The 26016-nt window shown below is 33.8% G+C and overlaps 2 protein-coding genes across 2 annotated transcripts in view; one reads left to right on the top strand and one right to left on the bottom strand.

The window, feature by feature from the left end:
- Positions 1-768: 768 nt before the first annotated feature.
- On the bottom strand, positions 769-17862 carry LOC123562397 (proprotein convertase subtilisin/kexin type 5-like). The gene is made up of 3 exons (XM_053537316.1): positions 17733-17862; positions 6545-9418; positions 769-1919 (listed from the first exon to the last, which is right to left on the bottom strand). Exons 1-3 carry the CDS (start codon positions 17769-17771, stop codon positions 1740-1742), a joined length of 3093 nt encoding a protein of 1030 aa, XP_053393291.1. The 5' UTR covers positions 17772-17862; the 3' UTR covers positions 769-1739.
- A 45-nt stretch (positions 17863-17907) lies between these two features.
- LOC123564661 (uncharacterized) overlaps positions 17908-26016 on the top strand; it is a 31633-nt gene continuing 23524 nt past the window's right edge. The window contains exons 1-3 of the mRNA XM_053537315.1: positions 17908-18425; positions 21270-21293; positions 21523-21647. Of these exons, the coding sequence (XP_053393290.1) occupies positions 18005-18425; positions 21270-21293; positions 21523-21647 (570 nt within the window). The 5' untranslated portion in view covers positions 17908-18004. The remainder of the gene's footprint in view (positions 18426-21269; positions 21294-21522; positions 21648-26016) is intronic.

Genomic DNA, 26016 nt, shown 5'->3' with positions numbered 1-26016 from the left:
AATCAATTATTTCAACAACTAAATAGAACAGCTAAAAAGACAAATCCACATAAAAACGAATTCGTCTGCCCGATACAGTTCTTGGTTATTAGCTCAAGGGAAATCATATGGCCGTGTGGGTTTAATTTTCATCTTTCCTATCAGACAAAATAGTTTTAGCAATGATATAATGTATGTTTTTGAAATTTTGGTGTCGAATTTTGAAAGATTTTTATTTCAAACGACACGATATTGTTCATGTCTTTTTGTGAATGACGTCAGACCGCTCTTGATAATTTTGCACTTATGTTGTTAATATGCAAAACAGATTTTTTTCTATATCAAAAAAGTAAACATAACTATTATATGGTGAAGTCATTAACAGACTCATGAACAATTATTTTAACAAATTTTCCCCCTTTTAAAACTACATATTAAGATAAGTACGCTTTCTCAAAATCATTTGTTGAACCGATATAAAGGGACAAAATTCAAACAATCAAGCTATTTATGTATGGGGGAGTCGAAAAAAAATATACCGGACTTGTTGCAGTTTAGGATAAACGTTTGACCACACACACTCATGGTATTTATTTACGTCAATGTCACCTATACTTGAAATACTTGTCAATTTATTTATTTATTAACGGTGCAACGACTTTAACGAGTTTTCAGTATTCTCTTACGACGACCGAATGTATCTCTGTATATCCGAATATAAGCTTCAGTGGCGGTAGTCATGCTTTATGTAGCATAGAAACGTTACCGACTTAAGACCCTTATTTATTATACATATTTCATTAAAATATACATTAGGAAAATCTTCATGGAACATTCTTTAAATGTGAAGATAAAACGTTTTTAAAGTCTGAGAATAATATTTGATATTGTTAGCTGAATATGATAGTCCACAGATCAAATACTAGTAGTATTATTCTTTTAATACTACCATGCACTAACTTAAATGATAATTAGGCTATGCGAAAATATATCCTCTGCTTTTTGATAATACATTATCACACTTACTTTCCACATTCTAGATTCTTGTAAATTTGTACCGTGATGGTGATGACATTCTTTAATGAAACTTTACAAGACTCTTTAATAAAAATCAACGACCTTCATAAATAAAGATTTTAGGAACTAATCACTTAGGATAACGGGCCAGTTGACCAGGGTCAAAAGTCTCCTTTGGCTACACCTCCATATTTAAAAGAAGGTGCACTTACAAAAATACAAGTGCACCTTTACATTTTTATAGGTCCGCGTATAAATTCCAAATGCACTTGTTATTTAGTTTATTCTAATTTGTTTTAGCTCGATTGTGATGAAAGCTTCAAGCTTAATGGAACTTTCTCGAGTCCGATTCATGGAAAAAACAGTACTGATGTCATATAAAAAGTCATGGTCGTGACAGCAGTGGGGCTCGAACCCACAAGCCCTGGATTGAGCGGCCGACACCTTATCCACTAGTTATTTACAAGAGCACCTCAATATTTAATTATATTTTTATTAATTGGTGAAGGTATAATGTTGAGTTGTCGTGCTCCTTTAATTCTAATATATACAAGTGCACCTACACAGCGTACGAGCACATATTCTTTCACGAGTGCTTTTATAAAATTTCAAGTGCACATACGTCATTCAAAATAATTAGCGTGTTTGTATGAATGAAGTCAACTGATACGTGGTCCTAGATCAATAACTTCATGACATTACATTTGTACAAAAACTTGAATTGATATAATATATTGCGATTTTCATAATCTGGTATCTTCATGATTTAGTACGTTGTCCGTTCTGTCACCTTGCAATTCGATCATGATTTCTTCATTTTCAGCTTGGAAAGACACTTCATCATTAATTGGAATTCTATCTTCTTTTTGCTTCCTCATTCTTCGACATATATTCTCTTGCTTTTGTATCTCTTTTAATTTTTTCTGAAAGAGTGAGAACTTAATTAAACTTGTGAACAATGTATAAAACATGACAGATAATTGTAAACAATAATGTATATAAATAATAGCGACATACGAATGAAAAACTCTGAGTATGATCGAACTTAGTCAAAAAAAAAAAAAAACGAATTCACAATAACAATTACTGCTTTTACAGAAAGAATAATGAACCATGGAATAACAAATAACAAACAGTCAATAGCATTGTTAACGAAATAAAAAATATCAATAATAAGGTTTACAAAATAATACAATACAAAGAAATTACGAAACATTGAATAACAAGAACACCAAACAATAATAATAACAAAATATAGATAAACAATAAAGAGATTTACACTAAGACTAAAGAAACTCTGAGACTGACAGATTTTAAACATAAACAAAATATAGCATAACAGTAATGACTTTTACAATCAGAACACAAAATAAGTATAGAATAATAAAAACAAATTCTGAATAAAAGCTACTCTGTTATTTTTTTCTGGGTTTACAATTTACTGGTAAAAAGATTACTGCATAATTGTGCGCGTTATTTTTCAAATGTTATATCATGCACTAAACGCAGAAAATACAGAAAGTCATCCTTATAAGTCCAGAAGAAAAACTTATTCAAATGTTTTGCAAGAGACGAAGCTCGAATATAAACATATACAAGGTATATGCTAAAATAATACTGTTAAAGGGAATTCCTATAGTTTTTAATGCGCATCTTTCTGCGCAGCCGACACTTTCTATGAAAAACTGAACTGAAGTCAACATTTGTTGAAACATGTTACAGGCAATCTTAAATATGAGGAATCTTGAATGAAATAACATTTTTGATAAGTTATATCAGTAATCAAATGTTGATACTGGTTTATGTTGTATTGACAAGTATCATGCCTGACAGGTATCTTGCTATTTTTGTGGTTGTGTTTTCACATCGCATTTTAGTATAAAGACAGTGTTGTTCATATAATGTAAGATAATTGACTTAGTACTGATAAGACAATATCACCTTTCAGATTATTTAGTATGCAATTATAGAAAGAATTAAGAATTTTTAAAACTTTTTTTAAACTTTTAGCAGACATACATGTAATCAATTTGGGCAGGTTCGCGCCATTTCCGTCCGAACAGGGGTTAGTATTCTAGCGGTCTTAACATAAAATTTAGCCTGGTGACCCATACATTTTTAGCAATTTTTATGCCCACAAAACAATTATCTATACACAAGAAAAAAAGGAAAAAATTCTATGAAAGAGTTTTTTCAAAATTTAAAAAAATATTCTTCACTATGGGTATTTTTCATTGAAAAAAGTTCACAAAAGTAAATATGAAACACTTTTTTTTTTTTTCATTTGTACCCATCATTGTAAGGATAGAGTATTACAAATATGACTATGATATCAAGTAAGTATATGATAAAATCTGTAATAAGAAAAAAACCGTATTGTGCTGCCTGGATGTATATTTTGGTTGGTATTTATAAAAAAGCAGAAAATTATGAAAATGTTCAAAAATCGCTGGCAGTTTCAGCAACAGTGGGTGTGTTCAAAGCAATTTTTTACAAAAACAAGCCTGGTGACCTATTATTTTTATTTGTTCATTGTTTTCAGCACACATTTTCCTATCATATATATGAATTTAAAAACATTCTATGAAAGGAAAAAAAATATCGGAATTCTCTTTAAGGTATGTATTTAGTATCATATTAAGGCCTTCACTGACGTCCGAACATTTAAAGAAATACAATACAAACCATAAAAAAACTTTTTAAACTTTTTTATGCAATAAACACAGTACAGAAAAGATATCCCCTTTACTATGGATACTGACCATTCTAAAATAGTGTTCCTATTCGCAACACGCCTTTTGTCCATACTGTATTTTTTTGTTATGAATAATGCTTTGTATTTTCATGGTTTTTGTCCCGATCTAATTAATGCATTTACTAATATATTTATATTTTCATTATTATATAAGGCATATAATCCGTTTCCATTTCGTCGCGTTTGATATGCTCAGTTCTTCGAGGAATTTCGCTTAGTTATAAAGGTAATTGAAATTCGAGTTACGTTTAAGTATTTAATTTCAATATCTGTTGCATTCTCCACAACACATAATATAGGCAGTCAAAGCATTTGCTACAACAGGCAAAATTTATACTTTCAAAACACAACTACCCTTAGAGCATTGACCTACGAAGTATAGAATTTCAAAACTAAAATTCACTTGAGTGAGATATCCAAACACATAACACGAACCAAATACAATGTTATTGTTCAAATATCAATATTCATTTTTATATTCACTGAGATTGTTCACGGGTAACTCCGCTCTACACATTTCAATATTTATCATAAATACCTCTGTCAATATTGAATGAAAACTAACAGATTTTTGTCCACTCATTGAGCATGAACACTTTGCTAAGTCCTGTACAATGCAATATAAAGTAATGACTGAAGCATGAAGTGCTATTTTCGACCCCATGAGGATGAAACTGAATAACACAGACCACAATTCAAGTGGCACATACTGGACGGCACACAAAAATGTTCGTTTGACGCCACACAGATTAAACGTTACATACGAAAGGATATATATTCTTGCATAAAATCTACCTTTTTTTCACTGGATCCGCCCATGTGATCGTGTACAAACAAGGCAATTCATGTGCTGTTAATACAAGAAATTATTCACGTTTTCCATCGTCTGATAACTAATTTTGTTTCCAGTACCCGAGTAGGTATTTTACCGCGTTTTCTTCTTGCATTTCGCGATTTTCTCATGTTTTCAGTGCAATATTATTGTTAACTGATAATAATTCTTCATTCGAGGTTGAATATTTGACAGCATAACAAGTATTCTGATTTTTCCCTGCCACCCACCCTTACAGGAATGTCCAGTTTCTTGATAGTTATTGCTGATGGTTTGTAGCAGTATTCGAATATTAAAGGCAGATTTGACTTGACTGTGATTAACAGGAGTATTCATTTAGTTCTAGAGAAATGCATCAGGCCAGGCACTACATCTCCTTTAAATTCTTATAGAAAAATAAGGTTCACATTTACGTATCTTAAATGTATATCCATATACATTTTGAATTTGTGGTTGTTCAAAGAAGTTGAGAGAGAGACCCGAGTGACCGTCTTATATGCTGTTAAACTATACTAGATTAGATGAATTGAAGTTATTACATTTTTCTGTTTCATTCGGAACAAATTACAAAACACATTTTTACTGTTTAGATTTTCATGTGTATGATTGTATGTTTGCCTTAAATTTTGATAGTATGTTTTCAGGTTGACTGGTGTACACAGACAAAAATAACCGCATTTAACCGCACTACATCTCCTTTAAATTCTTTTAGAAAAATAAGGTTCACATTTACGTATCTTAAATGTATATCCATATACATTTTGAATTTGTGGTTGTTCAAAGAAGTTGAGAGAGAGACCCGAGTGACCGTCTTATATGCTGTTAAACTATACTAGATTAGATGAATTGAAGTTATTACATTTTTCTGTTTCATTGGGAACAAATTACAAAACACATTTTTACTGTTTAGATTTTCATGTGTATGATTGTATGTTTGCCTTAAATTTTGATAGTATGTTTTCAGGTTGACTGGTGTACACAGACAAAAATAACCGCATTTAACCGCAGGTTATATCCACATCGCACAACACCTATATCCGTATTTTTTGTACATTGGAATGCTGTCAAATACTAAGACATGTATCTTACATTTCTTGTTTGTTGTTTTTGTATTTAGGAATATGGAATTAGTGAATAATTGATTTACTCACGACATAGAGTGAGTAAATGATTTTTTATTTTTGACATATGTATTACTGCTTAGATCATGGCAGATGGACATCTGGTGTCTGCATCTTGTTTCTTCCATAATAACCTCTTTTTGTAACATAAAAGATGCAATCTAATCATCTAATCCATGGTATATTTGCACAAACGCACTGCCCTCTCCTATACAATAAAACAATGTGCTTACTGGAATTACTCACTTTTAAACTCAGCGTTGGTTCATTTTTTGTCGATAATCGTCAATGTGTTTAATCGCGTATAATATAATTTGTGAGATTGTTTGTTTTTAGGAATCATAGCATCAGTCGGTATGTTTTTACTTAATTTCTCACAGAATTCATGTAAATCTTGAAAGCTTGTCGTACTAATCCGTACCTAGCGACAATACACGTTTGTTTTGTGTATTAACGTCTGCAAAGTTTGTGCCCGATACCGAAAAACGTGTATTATCCCTACATTAAAGCTTGACGTTACAAGCAAATTGATCATACTGGGCAAATACGACCACCACGTTTATACCGAACTGTTGACCAAGGGGATGAATGCACGTGCATTATATATACAAGGACAAACTAAGACTAAGGTGTTACGAGACATCTCAAAATCCGAGACATAACTCATGTTATTCTAGTGGCCCTAAATTCGCGAACCATTGAAATTAAGATACATCTGGCAAAAAAGTTACCTTTTCTGAAAAGATAATAAAACATACTAACAAAACGTGGCCTTTTGGATTTTTTTGCCGACAAATTGCTTAATATATCCAGTGTCAAATTAAAAATAAAATTTCTTACCTCGGAGACGAACATCAATCGCAGAACATGTAGAAAGTCCATTAAACTCTGTCTACTGTAAACAATCAATATTAAGAGTAAAGCCACTAACACCCATAACGAAATGTGTGCCCCAAGATTGATGTTGCAATTACCAGCACACGATTTTCGACAAATAAATCTGTCTTCCTCTGCAGCATTCGCATGCGAAGATGGACATTGGGAAACGCACTTCGAATTATACATATATTTGTACTCTTCCGGACAGTTATAATAACAAGAATGATTAAATAATCCTCTGTCATTTTCACATATATTTACACACATGCTTGTGTTAATGTCAAGTAATTTGTCTCCAGGACACCTTTTAACACATTTTGTTTCATCGTCTAGATACGGTACATTGCTTGGGCAGCTTGAGGTGCATCTGTATCCGAAATGTAACGAATAGTTACCGGTGCACTTCCGCACACATTCGTCCACTTGATGATCTTCACTTTCGAAATACCATTCGCCGCCTATAGACCGCTCTTTCCGCTTCGATACCGTTTTGTTTGACGGTTGTGTGAACGGATTAGTCTCGGGGCAACTTGTTACACAGGTTCTATTAAACACGACACTGATGTTCTTTGAACAAAAATCTAGGCATGTATTTTTATGAATAAATTTGTTTCCAGGACATTTTTCATGACATCGCATGATGTAAGTAAGACTCTCAGTACACACATTATTTTCAAGATCTAAACAGTTGTATTCACGCTTTCCAAGTGTTTCATTGTTTACAAAACTGTGAGATCTAGGACACTCACTTACGCAGTTCCGCCCTAAAGCGTACATATTATTCGGGCATTGAGAGTAACACGTGTCATTTTTTATAAATAAATCCGGTGGACACTCATCAAAACAGCTGATGCCTAGTGATGTGTAGAACTTATAGTTTGTTGTGCATGTTTCACTTCTGCAGGTTCCATTTAAAATAAAACGTGAGTGCAAGGGGCATCGATCCACGCATCTAGAACCAAATAATACTTTATCAGCAGAACATGTGGCTTCACATTTCACAATAGTTTCATTAGTGCTACTTTTTTTAAACTGGACACCATTTTTGCTCCAGTTTGCTACTGTTATTGAAGATGTCTCAATATACGGCTTATCAAATGGACATGTTTCTACACATTTGTTATCGACTGTATACAATGGCGAATTGCAAAAGCTAACACATGAGCTCTTATACTCGAAGAGCCCATGCGGGCACTCTTTAATACATTGTTTTGATATATTCTGAGCTGAGCAGTACGTATCGCATGTTTCTCCAATAATAAACATACTAGTTAATAAATGACTGCCAGGGCAGTGGTCAACACAAGTTCCATTATAAATCATGTGGGTACTGGGGCATGTTTTTACACACATTTTATCGAGAACAAACTGCCAAGGTTCGCATTCGTCAGTGCAAATTATTCCGGACGGACCTTTTTCAGTGTACCTAGTTTCACACTCTTGCTGCGAACAAGTTCTATTATGAATGTATGAATGGTCTTCAGGACACGTTTTCACGCATGCATGATTTAAAATAACCATATCGTCATCACAGACACTCACGCATTTCTGTACCGTTTGTTTGACTTTATAGGAATGATATGGCCAGCTCTCTATGACTACTGTTGCATTCGTAACGAAAGGAGCTGAAACCGGACACTTTGGTACACATGTGTTGTCGTGTTGTGGTAAATGATACGGACAATATGATAGACAAGTATCGTTAAAGGTGTATCTATTCGCCTGACATTCCTTTAAACATGTTAATACCGCTTTTTCAACGGTTTGACAGTATTGTCCCCAGGCATATTGATAGCAGTCTTCTTCAGGTTTTGTAACATTTCCCATATATGGGTAATCTACTGGACATATATCTGTACATTCATTACCAAAAACTGCCCTTCCACTTGGACAAGAAAAAACACAAGTTTTATTCCAAAGTAACATTGTATGGGGGCAACTGTAAATACATATGGAATGTTGAAACTGCTGTCTGGGACGTTGACCGCATTTATCTCCAGGTGTTACTACACATGAATATGGCGTCTTGCTTGGACATTGGCCAAGACAGGTATTGTTAACAGCTACAGTAAAGGATGGACATGTAGACACACAATGATCATTAAATATGTATTTACCTGCACAATCCTTAACGCAATAGTTGAATCTATCTGACGAAACTATATACGGAGCTGTGCTAGGGCACATTGCAACACATGTTTGATTATCAACAAAAGATCTTTTTTCAGGGCACTCCCAGTTTACACATGAAATTTCATCATACCCAGCTAATGGAGCATGTTCAGGGCATTTAGTCTCACACCGTTTCAAAAATAAGAAGGGATGTGAAGATGGGCACTGCTCAACGCACGAAGACTGGAATGAAACTTTGTTTTCGGGACAGTCTTCACGGCAGAAGTTGTTATCCTCCACTTGTGGGCATTTCTCAATACACTTATAATGAAGCAATCCATATATTGTAATGTTAATCTTAAACGATCGTTCTTTCGGACATGTTGGAACACACATATTTTTGTCTATGAATCTTGTATCATTAGGACATACTTTTACACATGATCTGTCTGAAACGAGCTGATTGGGTTGGTCGCAATTAACACATTTCCTTTCCAAATACTGGGAATTCATTACTTGTTTGAGAGTTTCCTTGTAGACGGTATTTACAGGACAAGAAGCAACACAGTGCCTGTTCTCGTCTACAAACCATTCGCCACAGTCAGAGACACAGTTACTGCCATTAATGTAGAACGGCTCTGGACATTCGAAGATACAGCCCACTTCACTACAGTACGGTTTATCAGAAGGACACGACCAGTCACACGGAAATGCTACAGCACTCTGTATAATATATAATTGTTTATCATGAATGATAGTTAAATTCACAGATTAATATTTGCATTTCAAAAACATTAGTTAGATTTCATCATTAAAACATTACAAACTAGTATTAACAAACACAGAAACAATAACTCTATACTAATTTGAATTTCGCTGTGGTGTGATTTGCACGATCAAAGATTCGTTGAGGTAACATACACATTTTGAAATAAAGATACCAAAACTACACCTTTAACATTAAGAGTCTGATTTCATTTTAATTTCATGAAGTTTAAATTGTACAAACACACCGTCGTGCGCACATGCACACAATGTATATTGCTGTTTTGGATCTTTGGGTCACTTCGACACAATTAGGTCATTTGCCGAAGGTGAGGGGAGATATCAGTAACTACTCGTATTATTTCAGGCATTCTTGGGCATCTCGGTCAAACCCGCGGATCTTCCATACATAAAACAAGCAATATCTTTAACAACATGTGCGTCACAATTGAAAGGACTTACGTTCTTTTAAATGAATCAAACCACTGAAAGTACAGAAAGGCTGGCTACCACAAAACACTGAATGGAAACTGTGCGGGAAAGATGTTTGCAAAATCTTAAGATATTATGGGTTTTCCATATTAAACTAAGGCGAGCATCGGGTATTGTTGTAATCTTGATTACTTTGTGCATTGTGCATCCAAGTTAAAGTTCAATCGAGAAACCTAGTTTATCGGACGTAAACATGGGTCCAAGAGAGTAAACTATAGTTTAAGCCCGCTATACTGTGTGTTCGCTCGAAAATTTATGCTAGTATTCGATAATCCTAGTTTTTCGACAAAGAATACATAATTGCTGGATAATCTGATTGCCGAGAACCATTGTATACGGACGTGAACATATGTTTACGACCACGAACTTGGGTTTACGAGCGTGAACCATAGTTTATGAACGTGAACGTAGGTTTAAGTTCGAAACACTTGGTTTCTCGAACAAAACTATGATTTTTGGTTATTATCCTATGTTCAGCAGCGTTAACCTATGTTTACGGTTGTAAACCCATGTTCACGGTCGTAAACCTAAGTTCTCGGTCGTTAACATATGTTCACGTTCGTAAGCTATGGTTTACACCCGAGAAGCCTGGTTTACTCCCATAAACATAGGTTCACGCTCGTGAACTTAAAATAACGGCCGAATTTCAAAGTTCAATTGAAAAACCTAGTTGAAACATGGGTTCACAGGCGTGTTTTCGCCCGAAAATATGGGTAAGTATTAGAAAACCCTGATTTTACTTTCAAAAACCCTTTTTTTCTGTACCTGTTAATTCTACGTTTTTTACCGTAAACTTGGGTTAACGTTATTATTGGACAATTAGGCGTGCCATAACCGTTTATATGTTTCTTACGAAGTAATAATAAACATTGAAGGACATAATATCAGATAAAATATAAAGGTAACAAACACAACATCTATATTTCGATATGCAATGCCCCACCCAACACACACATTATATGTGAATGTATGAACATTGATCAAATGGGGCGATTTTCTTGTCGGTATGAGGGAAATTTTGGGCTCGAACCCGCTATAAACCGGACTGTTAATGATCATTGTCTAGTCATGTTGTTTCCTTAATACGATGGTTAGGAAAATTGACGTACACGTAATAATGTATTTTTTGAAGAGTATTCAATTCCTACTATGAGATTATTTTAACTATTTTTTCAGGAGGGCGTAGGTTCAAACCCTACTAGGACCAAACTTTGTTCATTATTTTTCTTTTTTCGAGTAAGATTAACTGTTTTTTGGTTGCGGGTTTATCCCGCTACCAAAGTTAAAATGTATTTCTGACAATCATATCATCTTTATTTGATTCCAAATCACACACAAATGTTCATGTGCTACACAAAATAGTCCCATTCATGAACAATGCGGATGGATTATCAATGAACAAGCAGTTCTTATTCAACCTGTATCAGCTGCACTGACCATTTAGATTATATAAGATCTGTCAATGATAAGGTATTCCAGCCCATGGTTACATCACAAGCTAGGTCAGGCAGAGTTCATCGTAGATATGAGGCACATTAAATTTGTATTTGTTTTTCATTCATGTATATTCATAGACTGGCATTTAAACAGAAAATAAATCCACCAAAACACCCGCAACCATCAGACATTTCAAGGCTTTGATTTAAAAACATATTATCATTGATTTGTTGTACAAAAAAGGAAATGTTTTATTTGATTAGACATTTCTTAGTCATTTCTTGCTGTTTCAAATGAATTTTACCTGAAGGGTAAATGTTTTGGCATCTTAAAAAAATACTTAATTACATTTATAAAAGTTATAGGTAAGTCTTACTTCTGCCCTATGGTTCTTTATGAATGCATAGAGCAAGGTCATAATTTTCAGAAGTTGGAGCTTAATTTCTTTCCGATTAAATCCTTTTACTCGAGGCTCCCCAGAAAAATTGTTATCGCCAATTTTATTTTGTGTTTTATAATTGTTACGCAATATTTCGAGGTTTCATTTATAGTCTGCCAATATCTGAGGAAAATGTGACTTCTGATGGCATTTTTTGTTAATGCTCGGATATTATTATAAAAGTGTTCCTTAGGATCAAACATGAAATTTAAAAGGGGCTGTCGCCTTATAGGCTTCCTCATTACAGTATAATGGGGTCAAAGGTCAAATGAGTGCATTTACAGATAAACTATACCGCTGTTCACTCGTTTTATTTTCATATATACATCTAAATTGGTTTAAATTTTGTTTTTCAACGCTCTTTAGTATTTTGCAAATAAAACTGATGATAATATTAAAAATATATATATAATATATATATTATATAGAATAATATATATCTAGGAAAAGTGGCATACGATGGCAAAGTGTGTTATACTTGACATGTTTGCCAATCTATATATGTGGATCAACTGCAAAAATATTTTGGTACTGTCGTAGCCAAGGGTTATTTTAATGTAATTTCAAGGTCACAGACATGTCAAGGTCAAAAATGAACTTTTGAAAATGACTTCTAAGGTACTAAAGGAAGCAAAATAGTGCATTTATTAATAATAAACTCAACAACTTTTCTAACTATACACCTGTTTTTTGTTCTTTTATCGCCAAATTTTGACAGATTTGAATGATGTTCTACACAATGTTTAATGATTATTTTATTATAATAAAACATAAAAACGATCACAGCCTGAATTATATTCATTTAACCATAAGGGTAACAATAAGGTAACCCTTAAATTAAAAGTCACATAACTGGTAAATTCATCACAGCAGAAATTCAAAGTATCATATTCTGAATGTTCAACTATGTTTAGTTGAAATGGAACATCGGTCAATATTTTCAATATGAACATGTTAATTTTATATCAGGTTTGTGATGCCATTAATGACACCCATCAACGTCAAACTTGTTTAATACTGCAGATGGCAGTACTTGCCACATAGAGACCAGCACCAAGTTGCATCCATTCTGTGACGTTTTATTTTTAGGTTACCTTATTTGAACTGTCATGGCTCAATGAATATACGCACAGTTGATATCGCTGTCATGTTTCTTTAACTGAACTGGTCATTAAACAATGTGTCAAATTTTCATTCAAATCTGTCAAAATTTTGCAGAGATAAAAACCACAGTCAGGTAGCAATAAAATTTGAATTTAAGCTTTGAACTGACTATCAAAAGATTATTTACATATTGTACACCTTTAGATAAATGTGTTGATTTTTAGGAGGAAGACTACAACGAAAATGAATTACAAATAAATATATATAAAAATTCTCACATAAACAGTTAAAATCACTTTACTGTCATGTATACAACCAAGTAGTTTAGCTCAATAAGGAGAGCGCAGATCTAAGGATCGCGGGGTCGTGAGTTTGATCCCCAGGAGAGGTGTATGTTCTCCATGATGATTTGATAATAGACATGGTCAGGAGTAATTTCGTCCTTCGCTTCTGAATCATATGAAAAAGTTGGCAGTTACTTGCGGGAGAAAAAGGCTAATACTTGTAGAGACTCCAGAAACACTGATTAGGTTAATTGACCGCCGTTACAAGACTGAAATACTGTTGAAAGTAACATTTACATATATGGAATGCTTCTCCAGCTCCTAAAGAAATGATTTTAATACTGGTGATAATTCATTATATGATATTTATTTATGTTAATTTGTCCACACGGTGATTGATAAATAGGACCATTTTAGAGGAATACTAGTAACTGAAATATTGGTCACGATATAAGTGTACACAGAACATGTACGGTAATAAACAAAACAGAACAGATCTGTAGGAATTCAACTAGTTACTCTATACACCATGTCTTTGATTTGCTGTATTTTTTTCCTTTTTTTACTATCGGTCAAACATTTATTATCATATTTTATGTATTTGTAATTTAATAAAGTAGAACATTTCAAGAACTATCAACGAAGCTCTTAATGCGACATTTGCATTATTTTATTCTGAAAATTCAGCACGCTATTTCTTTTTCGAATCTTATAATTTTTGGCTTTGCTTCTACACTCTCACTTCCTGTTCAAAACAAAAGTTGAAAACGAATCAGATCATAACAGTTTACACATCTGACACTTGATTTCAGACAGGATGTCCTTGATTAAATTGTGAAAAGAAAGCTAGTATCTTGACACTGAAACATTAGTCATTCATATGTTTTACAGATTAAAATGTAAAAATAAAGATACAAAAACATCAGAAAGGTTGCTTTAGATTTATTATAATAGTAACATTAAGGCAGATTCAATGAAATATTGAAAAAATATACCTTTATATATCTTCATGATTACTGACAGATGATGGTTCAGCTAATCAAAATGATGAATTATGGTGGTTCGATAGTAACTAGGAGATATACAATGTGTAAAAATAACTTCCTTCATGATGAGAAGACTGAGCATGAAGAAGAGATTTGAAATTCAAAACGATGGATTCATAATAAACAAATACTGTTGAATGAATATGTCAGGCTAAGACGTCTATAGCTTGTGCTCACATTTGTTTCATTTGTTTCAGATTCCTTTGTGATACATTGGTAAGTTTGCTCTACCCGGTTCTATCACCAACCAAATACTCCGAAATCTAAAGGCGTTGTAACAGGCAAACAAACATGCTTACCCCTATATTCACAGTCATAAAGATAATACTAATAATATTCGATATACTTTCAAATTTACTGACAATTATTATCCTTTTTGAGTATGGCATTGATAGAACCAACATAAACAAACACTGGTAGTTACAAAATTGTAGATATTGAAAACACTTGAAGAGCGGTTACCAGTCCTTATAATAGCCTAATGTTGATGTGCAAAGAAATGCTTTTTTAGCTGATTCAAAAATATGAAGAGTACCATTTTCATGCTAATGGAATGAAAATAAAAACAACATAACATTTGCGGTTATCTAATATTTATATTCAAACTTTGATATCGCTTATTTTTTGTACATAGATGGTATTTCTAAACGCCCACACATTCCTGAAATTACTATATCACATGCGTAAACCACTGGAATAGAGTTTTATTTGACAACATAGACCATTTTAGGTAATGCTTGAGAGAATTTGCACATTCCATACTATCTCACAAACAAACTTAATCAAACTGAGTTTGCTTATTTTACGTCCTTGAGTTCTATGCTTCCGAAAGAATCTTCAGATCTGTCAACAGTTAGTACAGTCAAACTATGTTAGCTAGTGCTCGACGGGACAAGCAAAATGTGTTCGCGATATAAGTAGTACAAGCCAATGTAAAGTATACATTATATAGACCTGACGATGAGTTCGAGCCAAGGGTAGTAAGCGAATAATCCTAATTCGAGCAAACGAAGTTTAATTGTACCAGTCTTATAATACGTGCCATAGAATTTTTCTACCTGTACTGTTCATACAGACAATCATACAGGCAAACAAATAGCCTTTTAAGCCTGAAAATGAAAGTTTTAGAATATCAAACATGAAAAAGATAGCTTTTATAAATGAAAAAAATATCAGAGCGTACGAAAAATTAAGCTTATTCTATAGAAATAACTTTAGTCGTTTTGAATTTTGCCGGTCTCAAATGCAATAAATCTACACGAAGTAATTTATTTACTTCTCAAATTCATAATTATTACCGAAAAATTACAAGTTTATATTAAAAGGTAGCAAAAATGGCGAAAATCTGACGTTTATAAAAAAAATGCACTTATTGACCTTTGACCTTGTGCTGTGACCTTACTATGACCCTTAGAAGGCGACAGCCCCCCTGAAACTTTTCCAATTTTTATAAAGTTAACAATGAACATGGCTGTCGGGCATTAACAAAAAATGCCATCAAAGGCAATTTCTAGGCCACTTTTCTGGATATATAGGCAGACTATTAGAAAAAAAAATTTGGTAAAATGAAATCTCTGTGATCGTTTTGCACAATGGCTATCACTTTGAAATTTGTCTCTGTTTCAGCTGGAGGAAAAAAGACATAACTTATACAAAATTAACAAATAAAAAACGAACAAACAAACAACAGTGACACGGTAAAAGTCAATTAAAGATGAATCACAGTGCGAAATATGTTAACTTCAGAACTGTATTGTTAAACATTACCAATACGGGTCCACTATCTTAATATAACCTGAAAAAAGTTGAAAACGTGTGTTTAAACAAAACTCGCTACATCTACACCCCCACCCTTAAAGCAAATTGGTGACAAAGCGCTTTTTACATTATTCTTTCAGTATTCGTCAGAATGTTTAAAACGAATTTAGTATAAGAGTAGCCTAAAAACAGGTATAATGTGGTCATTTGTTTCTTATCACGTTACTGTGGCAATCACGCAGCGATTACGTCCCTTAGTACCTATAGCAAATGATCTGAAAGAACAGTGCCCTAAATATAAGACCTGACATAACTCATATCACTATAAGTTCATTTTATTCTTATTTTCAACGTTATGTCAGGTCGTCGAATAATGCGCAGTATATTTCATATCGACGATTGTTTCTCGGAACCAGCGTTTGTTTTCTTAGCTCCTTATAGACGGAGGTCATAATCTATACCGAAGCGGTCAACGTTGAGTTAGTTCCATTCATACTGACATTTCATTCATGGAGGTGAATTAATTTACTATCATTATGTAATATTTTCTAATGTTATCTTTCAAGTATTTACCGTTAGGAAAATAAAACATTATTATAACCTGTTTGCGCAAGTAGATCTATTGAAACAGGTAAGTTTAACAATCTTTATACAACTCTATGGCAAAACTGAATAACGCAGCGGACTATTTGAATTGCGCATGAAATTATACTTTGTGTTGTCAGTCTCAGCACCTGTTGAACTTTACAGAGACTCGATATATGGATATAATAGTCTGCGAATATCGCCAGCCTAAAAAGTGTTTTATGGTATTTGAGGTGTCTTGTACTATAAGGTGTATTTACTTTTTAACTTAAAGAGTGTTACACAAAGAGCTCATTTCGCTTTCATCCCTATCACTAGTTTTATCTGTTGAGCCTCTCATTATCGATTACCTTCAGGAAGTTACTTTTAACTGTACCTCTTTTAGTATCATGGACCATACAACGACGGAGCGTTTTTGAAAGCCTTAAAATAGCTACACGAAAGGGATATGGTTAACTATACAAGTTTTTGTCACATTTTCCTTACTTTATGTAGCATTGCTTACCATTACGCGTATTGATATACATGTACTTAGTATACGCTTGGATCACTGCTTATCAATGTACCGATGACATTATTCGTACAGTATTGATTTTTAAATGATCACGTGATGCCAACAATACAAAGCTATCTTAAAGTTAAAGATCTTGCAAACAAAAGATCTTCAACCTGAGCTTGGTTGGAAGCCAGCCGGCCGTAAAGTTACATTTCCGACAAAATCAAACGGATTGCAGCATGATAATACAGCAATATTAGATAAGTATTCTAATTATTCACAAATCATATCAAACATGACATAATATAAACTGCTTGAAATACAACATATTTAATATATACCGTAGTATGTACTTTAGATGATCAAATAGTGAATTAGATTACATATGGCATACTGAATTTTGAATATACTTAATTTATCAATAAATATTTATTCTCTTTCACAACATTGTGCCATGCTATAAGAAGTAGTTGAAATATATATGAAATGTCTATATACATATACCACCAGCTTTACATAAATTGTTTACCGTGTGTGTTTTTCGAATTCTTTATTTACTTCATGTATAAACAATCTTTAACTTTTAAATGTCGAGAGAATCATAATAAATATAAAGGTAAAAAAAACTTACCTCAATATAGAAAAGGATCAAAACAGGTAAAAGTATCATGGCTGCATTAGATCGAATTCATAGCAAAAACTATTAATAGCTAAATAAAATAACTATTGGATTATTGATCGTAAAATAATGTAAAGATCCGCTTATAATATTCCTAACCATAAATGTAGGGTCAATAACGTTGAATGGAATTACACAGTGAATTAATTGTGAATGGGATTATACAGGTGCGAGGAAAAGAGCCATAATTTGAAACTGTGTTTTGCCTATTTACAATTAAAAACATGGCGTTTCGCAGACCGGAATTACCGCACGACAAAATATATCATTTGTTTGTGTGCTATGAAAAGAATTCATTAAACTTTGTTCGGACCATTGTTGATAATTTAGAGGCCGAGGGAATTACGTGCTGTTACAGTGCAAGGGATTTTAGAATAGGACGTTCTTTTATAGGAAGCATGTATGAAGCCATTCGGAAAAGTTTATACATGCTGATTGTTTTGTCCGAGGAATTCAAAGACAGTTCTTACTGTTTGCATGAAACGGAAGAAGCGTTTGACATGAAGATGAAAGGTGAATATGACGTTATTCCAATTAGAATAGAACCATGCACAATTCCCGAATGTCTTCAGCATCTAGTGTATATTGACGTTGATGACAAGGACACAATCCACAATAAGGTTATCGACGCTATGACTAACAAAGGTGCGTTTTATACATTATATATAACTTACCGACGTGTTACGGTTTGCAGATTCTATACATATACACGTTCACAAAATACAATTCACTATCGCATAGCGTAATTTGTTATCTGATGTAATCTATGAAAAGTTATCCGGGCCACTCATATATTATCTTCTATCATTTGTTCTTCTATATAATGGTTAGGGAATCATATTACAATTTTTTTAGAAATTATTTAGACGCCGCAACAATACTGATTTTATCTAATGTTCAAGTGTCGAAAATAATCACTGCTTAAATAGACATTCACAATATAGTGTATTAGAATACTAGTAAATGAGAACGACTACGATACGACTACATTGTATTGTATTAATCTTAGCATCGTTTTTTTTGTCGAAACACACTAGTCCGATTACTGAATAATTATTCACGTTCGCAGTTTATCGTTGGTAGTGTGTTATCGTCTCCCAAAACAAATAACCTCCTCAGCCTTGAACCACCAATAAACAAGTGTTCAACCCATTTTTCCAAGGGCACTTCAGGCGTCGGTTCTTAAATAGTGATCAATCCCTACGTGTCAGTGTTTTGATTCTAGTTCTTCTCCTCTCTCTTTAGCCACATTCAGCTTGATGACTTTTTAAGTTGCCAAACCGAGCTTTCAGGCAGCTCTCTACTACTCATGAAGCTCAGCATACTTGGCCTGTTTTCTCTAACAGGCAACACTGCATCAAGATTCCCAGGGGACTGTCAACTCAACCATCGGGAGTGGCTTGTCCTCTTTCGGACAAGATGACGGTGTCTGCTCTCAGTATTGTCTGGACTATTTCCGAGAAGACTAGTTTTCTTCGGAGGTCCACTAGTCCGCCTCATCTAGAACCTTCGTGCCTGCTGGTCTGTTTGTAAATAGTCCTCCTTTGATGACCCGGATCAATAGGGTTTCCGTTTATTCCTCTTTTTGGTTCCAATGTGTCACCGAAATCGCACAGGACACAATTGTGTTTCCATATGTAACAACCTACAGGGTAAGGGATGTGTAACATGCTGTCAGTACATGTTGTTATTTGTCTTGTCACAGCGTTAGCGTTTAGGATTAACTTGTCATCCTTACCTGTGTACATTTGCTGATGACGGGAAACGGATCATAGACAGATTTGGCGTAGACATACGTAGCGGCAGATATATGCCCATATAAGGTTCATGTATGATGTTGCCCATCTTTTCCATGCACTGGCGCGGTCATCGTTACTGCCTCTGCTCTACTCTCTTTTTCTTCTACAAAGCGTATCTCCTTCGGCAAAAGCTTTCTCTTCTTTTTGCTATCTGCAGATCTCCACAGCCGCTTTCTGACATTTCCTAGCTCTTGTTATCCAACAGCAGTTACCCCAATAATGTCTTTGTGACGGCTTTTGAGACTGACTGGCTCGTGGACCTCATCCGTTTATACCGTCTCACTTCCTGGTTTTCGGATCGTGCCATTCTTTGACTCCTTGAATGTGACCAGAAGTTTTATCTTTGCAAGCTTGAACTTCTCCTTAACTGAATATGGGAATTGCAGCTGCTTTGTACTCAACGCAGATTAATTCTGCTAAAACTGGGTGGTACACCATGTCATCATCGCATATATCGATTGATTGTTCTCTCGGAGCTGTAAACTGCCACGATCTCGTAAAGCATAACATGTCACATAAGTCTAGTAGAAGCTCATGCTGGAGGAATCATGTCTTTAATGTTCTTGATAGTCCAGCTTGGTCAGTCTGCTTCTATCCCTTTTATAATTGGTGTCTGATTTGCTAAATGTTGTTGATGTCTTTTGGGCTAGCATCATACCACTTTCCGAGGCAATTGATTGGCCTATTCATAACAGATTGAATGTGTCTCCTTGTTTCCGAAGTTTGGATATTTTCGTAGCCTGACCCTTCTTGATGACAAGGTTTATTCGACGACTGACGTTTGTGCACAGTTAACAGTTTTAAACTATCTGGCGGTGTTTGCCACTGCGTACGGAGGCGGTTACCAACTGTGTTTCGATATATGTTCAGTTCGCCCTCGTTATCTTTATGTTTTATTTTCCTTTTTGTGTATATATTAAGTATGTACACCTTCAAACGTACATAGCCATGGGGTTGTGGTTTGAGGGGACTGCTTTCTTGGAACGTGGATCCTGGTCTTGATCTTCATTCTAAGTGGCTGTCTCCTCCAGTGCCGATAATCCACGTCTTACTTCTACACTCGTCTTGGTTGTAACTCTCAAGTTGTCTATATAGCTTCTGTCTGAGAGTAGACGGACACCGTCTTCTGTTTGGAACTCACGGCTTTCTCCCTGGTTGTCTTGATGACGAGACATCACAAACAGGACAACAGAAATGATGCAGCTAGTGCCGATATCCTTCCCTAGTCTCTACAGTGATGTCCTCTTGTTGCACACTGCTTCGAATCTGGTTGAGAATGTGGTACTGTTTTAATGCTACCACAGTCAGCGGAAGGTATATAAAGTGGTGTGACATCTGCATAGTTCAGCCTAATTACAGGTTAGTTGGCTGACAGTACTGTTGTGCACTACACATCCGGAGAATTCGGACATTCCTCCTTCCTGCACTATCGTATGTACGTTCTTGTTTGTACTATGATAGGTAGTCGGTTAGTCGGTCACTTGCAAGGACTGTAAAGAAGAATTAGATAAAAAATAATGTGCATTCAGTTGTTCAAAATAAAGATTTTGCAAGAAAAAGGCGATAAACTGTGACAGTGTGAAATACAGTGTTTTATATTACTTACGTTGCTCATGTTATCGAATACATTTTTATGCTATATATATATATATATATATATGGATATTATCGATTATATTTTCCATTTCAGATTTGAGGATAGACTTTAGAGAAGGTAAAATATCACCTTAAATACTAAGAGTAATCAGAAATGAGGTTAAGGGTTCATAGGTAAACATGTACGAGTAAATGTAGAATGCTCAAGAAGACTAAATCCTAATATCAAACAAAATTAGTGCAACAAAAACTGCAAGTTAAATATATACAAGTATCCGAGCAAGAAATATATTTACTTTTGCTACACTTAGGTATACAGCTCCTTGAAAAGACTTGTATATTTGTAGATAGAAACGGAGAAGACATCCAGATTAAGTTGGAAATGTACAAGACGAATTGGTTGTCTTTCATAAGATACAGACTGGTGTTTACTGAAAAGGAAAGAGCAAAGATTTGGGGCAACAAATTTGAGGTTATCTACTTGTATATCATAGCCATAACGATAAAGTTTTGCACTGGTAATTCATAGTGTATTGGTTTATTCAATAGAGATAAGTCATAAAACTATTCAAAACCTCAGATGATTATATCACTTTTCTCCTAAATATTCCATAAGAGCTAAGAGGGATTCCACTTAAAAAGTAAAATCATAATAAGTAGATATTGAGAAAGTATCTAGTCGGTAGCCAGACTAGGAAATTTAGTGCACACTTGTCAGCTCAAGTACAAGGTAAAATTAATTTAGTGATTGTATTGATCTCTATATATACGTGAAGTACTAATATTGCAAAATGACCCAATATCATGTCTTTATTTATGCACTGATCATTTTCATTCGAACACACTCAAACGTTAAAAGTTTAAGCTAAATCTTATCAGAAAGAAGCATGTGCCGAATTGTCCGAAAATAAAAGTTTGTGATTTTTCTTGCTATATTTTACGAAGTTGTGTTTTTTTAAGTTTAAACACCCAACCTCACAAAATCTATAAGTAACATTTTTTATTATCGTTATTTTGGCGGCCATCTTTTTTTTCAAACTGGCCGCCTCAATTTACGCTATTTTTCATTTTCTTACCAATTAAATTTCTCAGAATGTACTATATGCACTTTGTATGTTACATAAATGCTAGAGTATATTAAACAAGTTTAAATGGAACATTTAATTCTATCTTGTGTTGTTAAAGTGGAGTAATTTGTGCTTTAAGAGAGATAATTCGCTTGTAATGTTACCAATTTAGTATAATTTGCAATATCTTAAAAATACTGATATGACATGAACAAAATACATTTCTTTATACAAAATAGGTCTAAATCAACCATACTGTATGTCTTTTAAGCTAATCTTTACAATTTAAAGCATAGCGATAACATGATAAAGACAGAGTAAAGGGAGATAAAAAGCAAAAATGTGTATTTTCTTCTTGGCATCCTATATTATTGAAATTATTCAATTATCGGCAAAGCGATTGCATTTATTACATAAAATAAGTCAAGGTAAACTTTGTGTGTTATTATCAGTACATGTATTTATCTTTTTGGTTTATTAAAAGGGAGATAATTAAAATATGTGAGAACTATATCCAGATATTTTAGAATGAACATTCACACTGTACCAATTTTTCTCCATTTTGGAGCTGCAGTTATGATGTACAATGCTTCATTCTAAAACTTTTAACTTGAATACATGTAAAATAAATAGGAAATCCAGCAATTGATTTTAAGATAAATTGTTGTATAATATCAAATGTTCATTTTCTGGTGTTATACATTTACTAAATGGCGGCTGTCTAAGAGCAATGCATAACTGAGTGGTTAAAAGGCCTTCCTTTGCCATTCAAAGCTAAACATTGACTTTCAAATCACTTTTCCATCACTTATGTGGGGTTGAAATCCTTCAAGTGACGTAAAATTCTTTCAGTTAAATTAGCAATGCAGCTATTTACCGGAGATTATTGGTTCTACCCGGGCATCTGCCCATGCCTATAATTGCGGGCGCCTGGGCCTTTCATTACCATTCAGAGCTAAAAAGTTGCCATATTCCTGAATTGTTTTAGTGGGACATAAACCCTAAAATTAAACAAAACTTCATGGCCCATTTCTTGAAGACACTCTAACGTTGTACATAATTATATATATTTTAAGTTTTACATCACATTGACACAGTGCAGGATAAATGACAACTTTCTACCTGTAATTGTTAAGGAAGACTCGTGTGCTCATCTGGTCACTATTTCGGGCATATGTTAGCACCTGGCTGAACCGCTGTCCTTCCACAAGCAGGCTGGATGACTCACACGATGACCAAAGCAGGGCCCGAACCCTCCGAGACTATGGTCTAGAGATTTGATACTGACACCTTTCATCACTTGGCTGCAGAGTTACCTTGCTAACTGTACACGATGACCAGTTAGATTGTCAAAAATAAAACATTACTGAATAGAACATTTACATTTCTGTGCAATGTGATGTGTTATTCAATGAGTGAATTATGATTAAAAAAGAATAAGGTTCTACATAGGTAGGAAGGTATTTCCCTTGCTTTTCTTGCATTAATGGTTTCTAGTTTTTAATACATGTAGTAAATTATTTACATATAACTGGGTATTCAATTTGTATGTCAATAACATCTTTTTAAAAGGTAGAAAACGTTCAACATTAACTGGACCAAGATGAATGAAATATGATTACAAAAGAGGACCAAAGGTGTTTAATTTGGGAGAATAAAGTGAAGTACCAATGTAAAACTCGGTGATGCTCAGTCAGAGTCATTTTTAACTAGAAATGACAATATTTATACATATCAGCATGTGTAGTAAAACTTCTTAGTCTAAGGAATTGTATACAATACTAAAGACACCTTTTAGATGTGGTTGCTTAACATTTTTTGATACCACAAGAGGTGAAGGAAGTAAAGTCACTTCAGATTTGTTCTGCGGCATTTTCTTTTGTTTATTCAACTCGATTCTCATCAGATAGTCGACATTTGACATAGTTAAACCAAACTGGTAAAAACAACATAGAAAGTAGATTTGACGATTAATTCCCTAACAAGCTTACTAAGGTCAAACAATGTTTTTGCCATATCTACGGTTGGCAAGCCATTAAACTTGCATTGCTGACCAATGTTTACATGTATTTGATTAAGAGGTAGCGCTCAAAAATGCATTTTTTCTTCAAAAATGTTATAAAAGGCCTTGTTAAGGACTCATTCATTAGGTGATTGTAATACTTAAGTGATCCCTTTTTTCAACTGTTAATACCCAGTTGTCTGAAGATATTGAATTAAATAAGACTGAACTCATCAGTTCCTGAATGAACACATACCACATGTTTCTGTTAACAAATACAGCGAGTGTGTGGGGTGGGGGGATTCGTCATATTTCATACAGATATGCTTATTTATATCCAAATTTAGATGCAAATATGTTACACCAACAAGTTCATATGCTGAAATTTGGCTATTAAAATGCTTGTTTGAATAAAGCTGCAGAAAGTTTATTAAAGTCATATCTTACTATTATACTTAAAGAAATTCAAAACTAATGCTAAGTCATGTTGCCTTCTACAACAGATGCGAGTTTATGACACTGTCATATTTGTTGCAGGCTTTCTGTATTAGATTTTGGAAAAGCTGTACTTCTACATGTCAAGAGTGTTCTAGTTACAATGATGATGTTTAAATGAAAAGAAAATCAGATAACAACTCTAATTTCATCACCATTATCCATATTTGTATTTTCTTACACTATAGTAGGTATTCATTACAGCAGAGATTTTTTTCTACATCCTGTCAATCGAGATTTATAAATACAATGTCTATAAATAATTGATACTATGTTTAAGATGAAAGTACTTGAATAAATATACCACTTCTTTTAAAGCATGACCACAATTACCAAAAAAAAAAAATAGATGTATAAAAATAGACGGTTTTCTACATATAATTTTATTTTAAAATTATGTTTTTCATGTATATAAAATTAATACTTGATTAAAACTTTAAAGAAACCGTATAAATTCAATCCTTTACTGTTTAGAAATATAAATTTTCATTCATTAATTAGAAAAACAGGTTTACTTGAAGGCTAGTTTGAATATATAAGGGCATACTAACTAAAATATAGCCGCCATTTGAAATTCAAGATGGCTGCCACAATAATGGTCGAAAAAAATGTTACCAATGGAATTGAAAAGTATCACATAAGCTTTCATAAAAACATAACTTTTCAAAATATAGGGAAAAAATCACAGGATTACAATTCGCCACAGACTATACTTGCACACTAATCACCACGGTCAGGCATAAAAACGTCATTATCACACTCAGTTATAACATCATAATAGAAGCAGAAAATATTACCAATCTTAGACTTCTGACATGATTAGATACACAAAATTGAATTAATTTAAAACAATTTTTTTAATGGGACTTCAATTCATACATAGATCAATGTTTCAAAAATTCAATAGTGTGCTTAGTTATGTCGAAATAAATCAAGTAAATGATAGCTTTATCAAACCGAGCCCACAACAATTTCGTTTTTGTCGTGTTGAGCGACCTGTGGAGTTTCCACTTTTTCTAGTCCACTTTTTAGTACGATTCAAATCTTAGTACACCGTTTCATAGTATTTTATAACCGAACGATTGAATAGGTAGGTAACTTCTTATTATCAAGACGTCTATACCGGCAGGGTAGTATAGACACATATTTACAGATTCGAGCATGCGTCTTTAGAACGAGTACATTTGTCATAGGCGGTTGAAGAGTGTACATTGATAATAAAAAGTATTTTTTTATTTTCTGTTTCTGATTAAAGTAATAACTACATATTTTACATG

The sequence above is a fragment of the Mercenaria mercenaria genome, chromosome 2, assembly GCF_021730395.1.
Source record: "Mercenaria mercenaria strain notata chromosome 2, MADL_Memer_1, whole genome shotgun sequence".
NCBI classification, from domain to species: domain Eukaryota; kingdom Metazoa; phylum Mollusca; class Bivalvia; order Venerida; family Veneridae; genus Mercenaria; species Mercenaria mercenaria.
Note: the sequence above shows the minus strand (reverse complement) of the source record. Positions and strands in the feature narration are given on the sequence as shown.

Bases quoted from the DNA above. Each gene is read 5' to 3' on its own strand.
- LOC123562397 (XM_053537316.1), bottom strand. From the start codon at position 17,771: ATGATACTTTTACCTGTTTTGATCCTTTTCTATATTGAG. The intron at 9,419-17,732 runs GTAAGTTTTTTT...TATATTATACAG, and splicing joins TGATCCTTTTCTATATTGAG to AGTGCTGTAGCATTTCCGTG. The intron at 1,920-6,544 runs GTAAGAAATTTT...TCACTCTTTCAG, and splicing joins GATTGATGTTCGTCTCCGAG to AAAAAATTAAAAGAGATACA.